Source organism: Scyliorhinus canicula, chromosome 2, assembly GCF_902713615.1.
Source record: "Scyliorhinus canicula chromosome 2, sScyCan1.1, whole genome shotgun sequence".
NCBI lineage: Eukaryota > Metazoa > Chordata > Chondrichthyes > Carcharhiniformes > Scyliorhinidae > Scyliorhinus > Scyliorhinus canicula.
Window position 1 is genome coordinate 176,166,862 of NC_052147.1, and position 13,594 is coordinate 176,180,455.

Sequence of the window (13,594 nt, forward strand, 5' to 3'; positions counted from 1 at the left end):
GAACAACAGAGGTAGAGAGGTGACTTTATAGTAGTTTATAACATTACGAGGGACATGGACAGTGGATAATCGGAAGCTTCTTCCCAGAGTGTGAGAGGCAAATACTAGGGTACATAGGTTTAAGGTGCAAGGGGCAAAGTTTAGAGATGTGCGAGGGAAGTTTTTTTTACAGAGTGTAGTGGGTACCTGGAACTCGCTGCCGGAGGAGGTGGTGGAAGCAGGTATGATAGTGACATTTAAGGGACATCTTGACAAATACATGAATAGCTTGGGAGTAAAGGGATATGGACCCCAGAAGCGTAAAAGGCTCGAGTTCAGACGGGCAGCATGGTCGGCGCAGACTTGGAGGCCAAAGGGCCTGTTCCTCTGCTGTACTTTTCTTTGAATACTTGAAAGGAAAAAAGCATCGGGAAATTGGGAAAGATAGTAGTGGATGGAAATAATAGTTCCACCAAAGGGCTGGCATGAGCCCCACTTTCGCATTTTGTACCGTGTTATATGATCTCAAGCACTACTCGGCTGGAAAAGGAATCAATAATTTTGTAAAGCTTGACTATTAAGCGTAATAAACCTTTCGCATCTAAGTTAAGGGAGATAGAAATGTATAATCTTTCGATTGCTACCCGAATGACCGCCCCTCGCCTCTCCCTATACTAACTTTGAACTTGTCCACATCAGCAACGAACAAGAGGCGGCAGTTTCAACGAGTCTGTTTTGAAATCTAAGGGACGCTATTGGCTGCCTGGTGCCTTGAGGACGTTTAAAAAGTTCGGACGATAACGCGCGCGCGCGCGGCCGTTGATGGTCTTGTCCCCCAGACGGGAGCACGCACGCACGGACGCACACTTGCGTTTCCCGGATGAGAGAGCACGTTCAACCCCCATCTCGCTATAAGGAGGGAAGGAGCGCGCGCACGCGCGCACGCAGCGTCCGCGCCCACGTCCTTGCTCCAATCAGTGGGCACCTGCCAGCACTGCAGGAACTCTGGTGGAGTAAGTGCCGGTCGGGCGAGAGAAGGAAGTTGTTGGTCTGGAAAAGGTGACGGTTGTGCTGTCCCTCTCGAGGAGAAGCGCGATCATTTCGAAATCCGCGTGCGCCTGTGAAGTGGGAGGCTCGGAGGCAGCGGCAGGTACCGCGTTCTCCTTTCCAGTCCAAGCAGCCGGTTGTCCGGTGAGTGGAGGTTTCGAGCGGACAAGGTGTGGGAGGAGAATGTGCGAGAGCCGGTGTCGGAGGATGGCGGACAGGCACAAGCGGCCCGTCTTACTCGCTCACCCCCAGACCGCTTTCATGACGGACTCTTTCGACAGTAACTACACTGTCACCCCGAAGGAACTCGGCAGGTGAGTACAACTTTTAAAAGCACACGCACAAACTCGGTCACTTGTGCCGTTAATGAGGAACTTCGGGTTGATGTTTGTAGGGAGGAGGCTGTATGTCATCCGATTTTCCTACCATTTCGTGAGTTTCTTTAGTCTGCATTAGTTGCCTCGGATATCTGCACTCCGCAGTTATACTCACCGAATGGTGCACTTATACAGATTCTTTAACGTATTAAAACGTCCCATGCCGATTCACAGGAACACGTTAAACAAAACATGACGCAGATCCACATAAGGCATTTGGTCAGAAGGCATGGGCTTAGTCAAATAGGTAGATTTTAAGGTGTGTCTTCAAGAAGGAATGTGACAGAATGTAGTAAGAAGTCTTACAACACCAGGTTAAAGTCCAACAGGTTTGTTTCAAATCACTAGCCTTTGGAGTACTGCTCCTTCCTCAAGCAGCGCTCTGAAAGCTAGTGATTCAAAACAAACCTGTTGGACTTTAAACTGGTGTTGTAAGACTTCTTACTGTGCTCACCCCAGTCCAATGCCGGCATCTCCACTTCAAGAAGGGAACCATGGTGGAGAGTTTTAAGGGTGGTATTCCAGAGCATAGATCCTTGGCAACTGAAGGAACTAATATTGAAGCGATTAAAAGAGGGGATGCTCAAGAAGCTGGAATTTGATTATTGCAGATATGTTGAAGAGTTGTGGCATTACTTGGTGTAAATTAAGACCAGGGCAGCTAGAGTTTTGGATAAGTTTACAGAGAATGCGGGACACTATTACAGTGAAATAGACAAGACAGAGGTAATGAAGGTATGAATGAGGGAGGCATCAGCCGAGGCAGGGCAAAATCACACAATTTTACAGAGGTGGGAATTGGTGGTATTTGTGATGCCTGGTAAATATGTAGTCAGAAACTCATCTCTGGGTCAAGCATGACACCAAGATTGCGAACACTGGTTTAGTATAAAATTGATGCCAGAGAGGAGGGATGGAGTGAAGCTATGGAACAGAGTTTGGAGCAGGGGCCAAAGATAATGGCTTCAGTCTTCTCTATTAAATTGGAAGAAATCTCTGCTGACCAAGTACAAGATGTCAGACAAGCAATCTGATCATTTAGCAACAATAGTGAGGTGGAGGGTGGTGGTGGGGCAGAACTGGTTCTCATCAGCTTGCATGTAAAAACTAATGCTCGACTTTTGCGTAATGCCACCAAGGACTGGCATATAGATGAGAGATAGAAGGAGACTTGGGGGACACCACAGGCAAGTGTAGCAGCAGCGTAAGGGGAAAACTTAAATGTTAGTTTATTTATCTTGCAGAATAAAGGTTCACGGGTCAGATATCCTCAGTGTTACATGTGGGTCAGGTTGCAGCTGAGATTTTCATTTGAGATATGGGTTCAAGTACGTCTTGGAATTGAGGATGACACCCATGTGTAGTACTGAGGGAATGCTATGCAGAGTTTCAGATGAGACATGAGGGTGGCATAGTGGTTAGCACTGCTGCATCACAGCACCTGGGACCCGAGTTCAATTCTGGCCTTGGGCAACTGCGTGGAGTTACGTTCTTCCCATATGTGCATGGGTTTCCTCCGGGTGCTTCGGTTTCCTCCCACAGTCCAAAGAAATGCAGGACAGGTGGATTGGCCATGTTTTTAAAAAAAAAATTATCCCTTCATGTCCAGTGATGTACAGGTAGGTTAGGTGGGGTTCTGGGGATAGGGTGGGGGAGTGGGTAGTTGGCCTGGGTAAGGTTCACTTTCAGAGGGTCATTGCCAACTCGATGGGCTGACTGGCTGCCTCCTGCACTGTAAGAGGTTCTATTCTATAAAAACAGACGCACCGGATTCTGTGGCACTCTTTAAAAGAAGACAAAAGCGTCCTGGTCAATGTTTATCCTTCAAACAACATCACTGAAGCAGATTATCTGGTTGTTATTACTTTACTGTTGGTGGTGGTTTACTGTATGCCAATTGGCTATTCCAGCAATAATTTAACATTTTTACTAATGTATGGCAAGTGGAAAAAAATAAATTGGCATTATGTAAGCTTGAAATAGTGAACTGAAATGTGGGAACTGAGCCATTCAGTTTTCAACACTGTGGACAAGGACATATGTGGCTTTGTATTTCGGATTGAATCAGAGGAGCTACAGTGACTTCATTTCCTTTTCGAGATCTCTTTGCGACAAAAGAGTTTGAGTTTTTAAAGTAACTTGCTGCTGTAATGCAGAGCTTGGAAGTATTGCTGCAGAATCCATGGTGAGGGGAAGTAATAATAATAATCGCTGATTGTCACAAGTAGGCTTCAATGAAGTTACTGTGAAAAGCCCCTAGTCGCCACATTCGGACGTCTGTTCGGTGAGGCTGGTGTGGGAATTGAACCCGTGCTGCTCGCATTATTCTGCATTACAAGCCAGCTGTTTAGCCCCTATTTGCATATACTTGCATTTTTGTAGTGTTCCACAAGTCATGCCTGAGAGTGCCTTGCAAAGGAAAGAAATTGACACAATGAAGGGATTTGACAAGAGAATGTTGAATGTATGGTCAGGCAGATTTTTAACAGCACTTCCTGCTCTGCCATTCATTTTGAAGGTGGGTAGTAAGATGAAATGGTTCTGCAGGGTCTGGGTGTAATGTGTGGAAGAGTGGGTTCTTGGGCAATTTGAAAATCAGGATGAGGATCTTTATATTGGCTCATAACTTCCACTGTGTAGACATGAGATAAAACTTTGCATATGTTCTAACCCGCATCAAGTCCTGTTCAGGCCTAACTTGTATTGGCTTCAGTTGGGTAGTGCCTTAAACTTTAAAGTTTTCAACCTTGTTTTCAAGTCCCTTCCTGGCCTTGCTGCTTCCATCTCCATTCCTACAAAGTTCTTGAGATATCTACACTTCTCTATTTTAGGCCTCTTAGGCACCCCGATTTTAATTGCTGCACCATTGATGAGTGTTCTTTCAGTTACCAAGGCCGTATGTTCTGAGATTCCTTCTCTAAATCTGTCTTCTCCTTTTTTAAGGTGCTGCTTAAAATCTCTTTGACGTCACTTTTGGTTTTCTGTCCTAATATCTCTTGAGGCACAGTGTCACATTTTGTTCTGCTCTTGTGAATTGCCTTTAAACATGCTACAATATTAAAAGCACCAAATAATTGTAGAGTTGTCTTTGCTGAAAGGCTTGAATAAGAATCACAAAACTTATATTTTTACAATAAAAGAAAATAAAGTACTGGTTTAAGAACCAATCCTTCAGCTCCTTATCGAGAACAGGATCCAATTTAAAACCTGATTTGTGGGAACCATTTGTATTAACCTAAAATTTTGTATTAACCTAAAAGTAAGAAAAACAGCAACAGGCCTCAGAAATTTAGTGATCGTAGTGTTCACAAGATCGGATCTTTTACTGAGTAAGGAAATTCTTTTTGGGGCACTTGGTTATTACTTTTTGAATATTTAATAATTTTTAAATATTGGGGCAGTGGAGTGGCACACTGGTTAGTACTGCTGCATCACAGTGTCAGGGACCTGGGTTCAATTCTGGCCTCGGGTGACTGTGTAGAGTCTGCACTTTCTCCCTGTGCCTGCATGGGTTTCCTTCGGGTGCAGGGTGCTCTGGTTTCCTCCCACAATCCAAAGATGTGCAGGTTAGGTGGGTTAGCCATGCTAAATTGCCCTTTGGTGTCCAAAAAGGTTAGGTGGGTTTACGGGGATAGGGTCGGGACGTGGGTCTAGGGAGGATACTCTTTCCAAAGGTCGGTGCAGACCCGATGGGCCAAATGGCCTCCTTCTGTGATTCTATGACCATATAAACTGTTGTTTCAAAATAGCCTCATTGAGTACAAGGTTACCTTCTTAAGCAGGCCCTGAGGATCATGGATGACTTGCTTGCACTCCGGCTCGTTGGGTTCTGAGCTGGCTGATGAGTACAATGTGTGATCTGCAGTCTCTGCCACATGCTGGGTAGGTGTTTTTAAGAGTTGGATAGATTGATTGTTTGTGCGCTTCCTCTACTTTTGTGTTCGGTGCCCTCTCAGATGGACCTTCTCCATTTTGATCAATTGAAAAACAGGGATCCAAAAGAGTTGACAGGGAAAGTGAATTTCTGCAGGGATGCTCTGAGGACATTCCTAAACTGTTTACATTGTTCTTCTGTGAGTCTCCTGCTGCGACTGAGTTCTGAGTAGAGCAGTTGTTTTGGTAGTTTGGAGTCTTTTATACTAACTACATGTCATCCCAGCGGTACTGGTTTTGAGTGATTAGCACCTCAATGCTGGACAAATATGGCTTGGGAAAAGGTGCTGTTATTGACAGCCTTGCAAAACCCAAAACAAAATGTCTGCTGTTAAATGTGATTCCTCAATTGGGTACCACATGCTGAACTATCTTAAGATAATCAGTCAAACTCATAATTTGGCTCATTTGCGCTTGTGAAAAATGACATGCATTAATTCGCAGGGACCTGTTCTCTCCAAACAAAGGAAATATGTTCAAGCCTTGTGCATTTTTTAAACTACTTGGCAACATGGGAGTCTATAGTTCTCCACTGCTTTTTCCATGGCAATGCCTCAGCCAGCACCCTTTTTTCTGTTGTATAAATTGTTGTGATTGTTTAAAATTTGACATTCTTGCTTTTATCCTGATGAGTACAAAGTGAAAAGCTTTGGCAACGCCTCTCTTTTCAACAATATTACATACCAATGCAATTATTTCAAATATTCAACTCTGTTGACTTTTAGCTTGGGTTATCTTGTAACAAGAGTTTTTAAAACTATTCATTATAAATATAGCCAGTATTAACATTTAAAAGTGTGTAAAACTTGGAATATTTAGCAATGGCATGAGCGGTAAGGAGAAGGCTTTAATAATGTTTAATTGTGGTTCCCCTTTTTAGTGCAATACCATAAAATGAGGCAAGAATAAAGGGAGTGAAAGATTAAAATCTTAATCTCCCTCACTCCCAAAGAGAATTTTGAAATGGATAAGTAGCTTTACTGAGATCAAGAAGTCAATTTGCTACTTTTCTTTCTACCACTTAATGCTGTAGCTTGTTGATGCACCATAGAAAATAGGAGCAGGAGTAGACCATTCAGCTCTTCGAGCCTGCTTCGACATTCAATATTTTCAACATGGCTGACCATCCAACTTAGTAACCTGTTCCTGCTTTTCCCCCTCATATCCTTTGACCTATTTAGCCCTGAGGGCTATATCCAACTCCTACTTGAAAGCATACAATGTTTTGGCCTCCACTGCTCCTATGGTAGTGAATTCTACAGCCTTACCACTGTATGAAGAAATTTATCCTCTTCTCAGTCCTAAAAGGTTTTCCTGTATCCTTACTGTGAACCCTGGTTCTGGACACCACCACTATTGGGACATCTTCCTGCATCTACCCTGTCTAGTCCTATTCGAATTTTATCGGTTTTTATGAAATCCACCCTCCATTCTTCTGAACTCCAACAAATACAATCCTAACCATCTCGATCTTTCCTCATATGTCAGTCCTGCCATCCCAGGAATCATTCTGGTAAACCTCACAACTGGTCTATAGCAAAAACATCTTTCCTCCGATAAGGAGACTAAAATTGCATGCCAAGTGTGGCCTCACCAAGACCCTATATAATTGCAGCAAGAGATCTGTGCATCTGTACTCTAATCCTCTCGCTACGAAGGCTAACATACCATTTCCCTTCTTTACCGCCTGCTGCACCTGGAGGCTTGCCTTCAGCAACTGGAGTATGAGGGCACCCAGATCTCGTTGCGTATTCCCCTCTCAATTTATAGTCATTCAGATAATCCCCCTTCTGATTTTGCTACCAAAGTGTATGACCTCACATTGATCCACATTATACTGTATCTACCATGCATTTTCCCACTCACTCCCCTTGTCCAAATCACCCTAAAACATCTTGCCATCCTCCTCACAGCTCCTCCTCCCACCCAGCTTTGTGTCATCTGCAAATTTTGAGATATTACATTTAGTTTTCTCATCTAAATCATTAATATATATTGTGAATAGCTGGGTTCCTAGCGCCGATCCCTGCGGTAGCCACTAGTCACTACGTGCCATTTGGGGGAAAAAGCCATTTATTCCTATTTCTTTTTATTGCTGACTTCCAACCAGTTTTCTATCTATCTCAATACATCCCCCCCCAATCCCATGTGCTTTAATTTTACACACTAATCTCTTTTATGTTGGACTTTGTCAAAATCTTTCTGATAGTCCAAATAAAACATATCCACTGGCTCCCCCTCATCAACTCTACTAGTTACATCCTCAAAGAATTCCACTAGATTTGTCAAGCATGATTTCTTTTTTGTAAATCCATGCTGACTCTGTCCAATCCTGCCACTGTTTTCCAAGTCTTCTGCTATGAAATTTTTTGATAATGGACTCAAAGTCTCCTCACCACTAACGTAGGGTTGACTGGTCTCTCATTCTCTGTTTTCACTCTACCTCCCTTTTTAAATAGTGGAGCTACATTAGCTATCTTCAATCCGTAGGAACTGTTCCAGAGTCAATAGAATCTTGGAAGATGACCACTAATATATCCACTATTTCTAGTACTTTGGAATGTAGATTATCACTCCCTGGGGATTTACCGGCCTTCAATTTCCCCAACATCCATTTCTCTACTCATACTGATTTCCTTCAGTTCCTCCACTCACTAAACCCTGTGTTCCTCAACATTTCTGGTATGTTATTTGTGTCCACTTTTGTGAAGACAGAACCACAGTATGTATTTAGTTAGTCAACCATTTCTTTGTTCCCCATTTAGAAATTCCCCTGTTTCTAACTAAGTAACCTACATTTGTTTTCACCAATCATCTTCTCTTTACATACCTATAAACTTTTACAGTCAATTTTTATGTTCGCCGCAAACTTAAACTCTTACTCTATTTTCCCTTTAGTCTAAACTGCACCCAATTTTCAAGTCTCTTGTTTTCCCAGACCAATTTGTATGTCTCTTCTTTGGATCAGATATTTTATCTAATTTCCCTTGTAAGCCATGGTTTGACCACTTTTCCTGTTTTGCTATTGTGCCAGGCAGGAATAAACAATTGTTGCAGTTCACCCATGCGCCCGTTGAATGTTTGCCATTGCCTATCCACCGTCATCCTTTTAAGTAATGTTTCCAAATCCATCATAGCTAACTTCATACCATTGTAGTTTCCTTTATTAAGATTCAAGACCCTCGTCTCCCAATCAACTGTGTCACTCTCCATCTTGATGAAAAATTCTATGATGTAATGGGCGCGCATCCCCAAGAAGTCTTGCACAACTAGATTGTCAATTATTCCTTTCTCATTATACAATGCCCACTCTAGGATGGCCTGTTCTCTAGTTGGTTCCTCAATGTACTGTTCCAGAACGCCATCCTGTATACACTCCAGGAGTTCCTCCTCTATGGTATTGTTTCTAATTTGATTTGCCCCATCTATATGCAGACTAAAGTAATCCATAATTACAGATATTCCATTATTGCATGCATCTTTAATTTCCTGTTTAATGCCATTCTCAACATCAACACTACATTTAGGGGTCTATATACAACCCCCATTCATGTTTTTTGCCCCATCGTGTTTCTCAGCTCTACACATGCAGATTCCACATCGTTGAGTTAATATCGTTCTTCACTTACAGCTTTAATTTCCTCTTTAACCTGCAATGCAATTCCACCACCGTTTCCTTTTTGTCTGTCCTTCCTAAATGCTGAATACCCTAAATGTTCAATTCCCAACCCGGGTCACCCTGCAGCCATGTCTCCATAATCCCAACTATATCATAGCAGTTTGCATCTATTTGCGTGCTTAATTGATTCACTTTATTGTGAATGCTCTACGCATTAAGACACACAGCCTTACTGCATGTGTTTTTAACATTACTTGCCCCGTTCCCATTATTTTTCACTGTGGCCCCATTTGATTCTGGCCCTTAATTTCTCTGAAACCCTCCCCCTCACACTATCTCTTCAGCCATGTATTCATCTGATATGTCCTGTTATTTATGCTCTGACTAGCACATCCTGGTAGTAATCCTGAGATCGCTACTTTTGAGGTCCTACTTTTCAACTTGATTCCCAACTGCCTTTATTCTGCTTTTAGGACCTCATCCTTTTTTTAAAATCCAGTGCAGGTTTGTATATACAATCTTTTCATGCTTTTGTATATACATAGAATCTCTCCTGTGGTTCATATTTTAACAGTTTAGCTTTTGTTCCAAAGTTTGCCCACATGTCTTTAACATGTTTGATATTTACTGGGGATATCTGTTGCAGATAAAGCTTCAGATTGTAACAGGAAATTGAAAGCTCAGTGTCTAAGATAAATCTAATTTTTCAGTTCATTTTTATTGTGTTAATCTTTTTATCCTGTTGCAGAGGCAAATTCGCTGTTGTTAAAAAATGTATTGAAAAAGCTACCGGGAAAGAATATGCAGCTAAGTTTCTGAAGAAAAGGCGTCGAGGTCTGGACTGTAAAGCTGATATTATACATGAAATTGCTGTTCTTGAGTTGACAAAGTCAAATCCACGTGTGGTAGACTTGCATGAGGTATATGAAACAACAAATGAAATTATCCTCATATTAGAATAGTAAGTATTCTCTTCCTCTTTTGCTTAAACCACAATACAATGTTAAAGCTAACCCAGTTGTACAGTTAAGATTAACTTTACCTCTGGAATATTGATGGCACACACCTAAAATAAACCATTATATCATATGCCTAAAATTAACCATTATATTTAAACTTTTTTTGTTCTATGTTCCACTATTACTTTCTATCCTCTTTATCGTTTTAAAATGACTACTTTTTTTCTAGTTCATTCAATTCCGAGCACAGTAAACTTTTTTTTGTCAATTTTCTTGCCTCATATCAAAAATGTTGACTACTTTTTGGATACTCTTTCATTGAGGCTGGTCATGGATGTTTGATTAAGTGCCATATACGAGACATGTAGCAAAATTGAAACCTGTTGGAATAAAGTAGCAGTGGAAACATGGATACAAAATTGACTGTGAAGAAAATGGAGATGATTGTTTTTAAGACTGGATGGAGATATACTGTAGTGTCGTGCTGTGGTTAGTATTAGGACCACTGCTCCTTTTGATTTGTCGAGTAGATGTACCAGAATAGCAGCAAGGAGGATTAACTTGAGTTCTATGGAGAGAATGGAGAAGCTAGGATTGTTTTCTTTGAAACCAGAGAATGTTAAGGAGGAATTTAATTTAAAAAGTCAAAATTGAGGGGTTTTGATGGAATAAATAAAGATAAACTGTTTCTATTAATAGAAGGAATAGCCAGTCGTGGCACAGGCCAGAGATGATAATTAAAATTAATTTAGTTTTCATACTTAAACTTTCTTTTCTAGTGCTGCTGGGGGAGAAGTCTTTAATCTTTGTGTAGCTGACCGAGACGAAGCTCCCTCAGAAAAGGATGTGATTAGACTTCTTCAACAGACTCTTGAAGGAATAGTTTTCCTACACCAAAACAATATTGTACATCTAGATTTAAAGGTAAGTTTTCCATTTTCTTTTGGTGCAAGATATTGTTTCAAGTAGTTTATGATTGAGGCATTGACAACGTTTTAAATGTTTTTAGATTTTTGAAGGCCAGTAACTTTTTGTTTGCTGTTTGTCTATTAAAAGTAGTATGTCACTGTTGTTAATATAGCTCCATATTTTATTATCTTGAATTAGAGTCCAGGCTTTGTTTATTTTAATGGTCTGTACTTATTGCAGTTTAGAAGGATGAGGGGGGAAACTTACAGGATACTTAGAGGCCTACTTAGAGTGGTCATGGAGATGTTTCCACTAGTAGGAAAAACGAGAAACCGAGGGCGCAGCCTCAGACCGAAGGGACGATCCTTTAAAACTGAAATGAGGAATTTCTTCAGCCAGTAGGTGGTGAATCTGTGGAACTCATTGCCGCAGAAGGCTGTGGAGACCAAGTCACTGCGTGTCTTTAAGACCTGGGATAGATAGGTTCTTGATTAATAAGGGGATCAGGGGTTATGGGGAGAAGGCAGGAAAATGGGGATGAGAAACATATATCAGCCATGATTGAATGGTGGAACAAACTCAGCAGGTCGAATGGCTAAATTCTGCTCCTATGTCTTATGGTCTTAATATGAAAAAATTGGATTGTAACATGATGCTCCTTTACTCCCCGTTTTTAGCTTAACAATTATACACAGGTTTTAGGATTAACACGATTACAAAGTACAACTCGAGTACAGTGGTCTCATTGACACACAAAGTCCTTTTCAAGCACACAAGATGACTATGGTAAAACACACTCCTCTCTGAATTCAAGTAAATGTCTGTGGATTTCTCCTCAAAATCTCCCCAGATGATTCATATACCGTGAGCCACTTGTTTTTACTGAACTCTGGCTTCCACGAGTGATTTCAAGTCACACTTTCAAACCTTCTTTACTTTCCCTTAGCAGTTTACATTCCAAAATCCATACCAGGTTTTTTAAATGATGCTTGGAAACAAAGCTTCCGCTCCCTATTTCCCTCATTTATCCAACCCCTCCCCTTTTTTGTTGACGACTGCCAGATCCTTAAAGAAGGAAATGAACAGCATGCACCTTGAATAGAACCCCACCTTCATCCTTCTGATGGCATATTTGATTTTCTCCAAGTTTTTCTGCTAAGACTGGCAGGTCGCCCAGCCATGCTGTTGCACCTAGGCAGTTTCAATGCCCTCCACCCAAGCAAGACCTGCTTCCAGGCTATCAGACGAAGACCAGGAATCAACTGCCTTCCCCTCCTGCAGACATGGTCGTTTGATACTCCAGAGATCGTCACCCATGGGCACAGCTCCAATGTAACCCCCAAAACTTCCAACATAATCTCAAAAGGAGGAAGCCCAGAATTCACCCAATTTGGGGAAGGACCAAAGCATATGTGAGTGATTCGCCAGCCTGCCTGGAAGAATCCACTCATCCGAGCCCTATGCACCATTTTAAACTGAATCATGTGCACGAGGAGGTAGAATTAACCCTAAGTAAAACCTCACTCCACATTTCTCCTCACACCCCCCTCTCCTTAAAAGCACACCCCCACTCTTCCTCCTATTTGCCCTTTACTTCCATCAACTGCCCATAAATATCAGAAATCCTCCCTTCCCCTATCTTATCCAAAGACACTAACGTATCCACCAGAGAAGGGATCAGCAAACAAGGTAACAAAGGGAGTTCCTTCCCGCCAAATCTACCCTCCACAAACATATCCCAAAACCTCTCTACCTTCTCCCTCTCCCAGGTCCTATATGATGAGTCCATTCCCACTGGAATAAATCTATGGTTCCTACAGATCGGTGCCATGACAGATTTCAGCTTAAAATGCTGTAGGAATGCCCGACGAACCCATTGGCGGGGGGGGGGGGGGGGGTGTTACCCGCTCACACAGGTCGAGATCAGCTTGTTAATCTTATCGAAAAACGCATTAGGCAGAAAAATTGGAAGGTTCTGAAATACAAACGAGAATGGGTAGCATGGTAGCCGTGGTTGGCACTGTTGCGTCACAGCACCAGGGACCTGGGTCCGATTCCTGGCTTGGGTCACTGTCAATGCGTAGTTTGCACGTTCTCCCCGTGTCTGCATGAGTTTCCTCTGGGTGCTCCGGTTTCCTCCCACAAGTCCTGAAAAACGCGCTTGTTAGGTGAATTGGACGTTCTGAATTATCTCTCCGTGTACCCGAACAAGCGCCGTAGTGTGGCAACTAGGGGATTTTCACATAACTTCATTGCCATATTAATGTAAGTCTACTTGTGACACTAATAAAGATTACCTTGAATAAATGTTTATTTTGACCACTTGGACCCTTCTTGCCAATTATAACGGGAGGGCGTCCCATCTTTTTAAATCTGCCTTCACCCCCTCTACCAGACTGGCCAGGTTCAACTTGTGTAACGAGGCCCAATCATGAACCACCCGCATTACCAACTACCTAAAACTTGACCTGGCTAGTCGAAACTGCAATCTCCCCAGATCAGCTCCCCTCACTCTTACCCATGTTCAATCCTGAGAAAGAGCCAAACTTCCTTCATACCTTCGTTATCTTTCCACATTAGAGAAAGGGTCCATAATATAGAACAGTAAAGTGACATCCAATGCTCCCTACCATGCCTCTCTATACAAGTATGATAGCCAATGGCTCAATCGCCACGGGGAAAGTACCCTGTGCCCCTACGACCAAAAGTACTCTGAATGTAATGCATTGGTGCTCACAGTGTACACCCTGTGTACACCCTGTACAAGAATC

At 42.2% G+C, this 13,594-nt stretch overlaps 1 protein-coding gene across 1 annotated transcript in view; it reads left to right on the forward strand.

The window, feature by feature from the left end:
* The first annotated feature begins 921 nt into the window (after positions 1–921).
* The window catches only part of LOC119961789 (serine/threonine-protein kinase 17B-like), a 54,903-nt gene continuing 42,230 nt past the window's right edge, over positions 922–13,594 (forward strand). The window contains 3 exon segments of the mRNA XM_038789115.1: positions 922–1,340; positions 9,704–9,916; positions 10,694–10,838. Coding sequence (XP_038645043.1) covers positions 1,210–1,340; positions 9,704–9,916; positions 10,694–10,838 — 489 coding nt within the window. The 5' untranslated portion in view covers positions 922–1,209.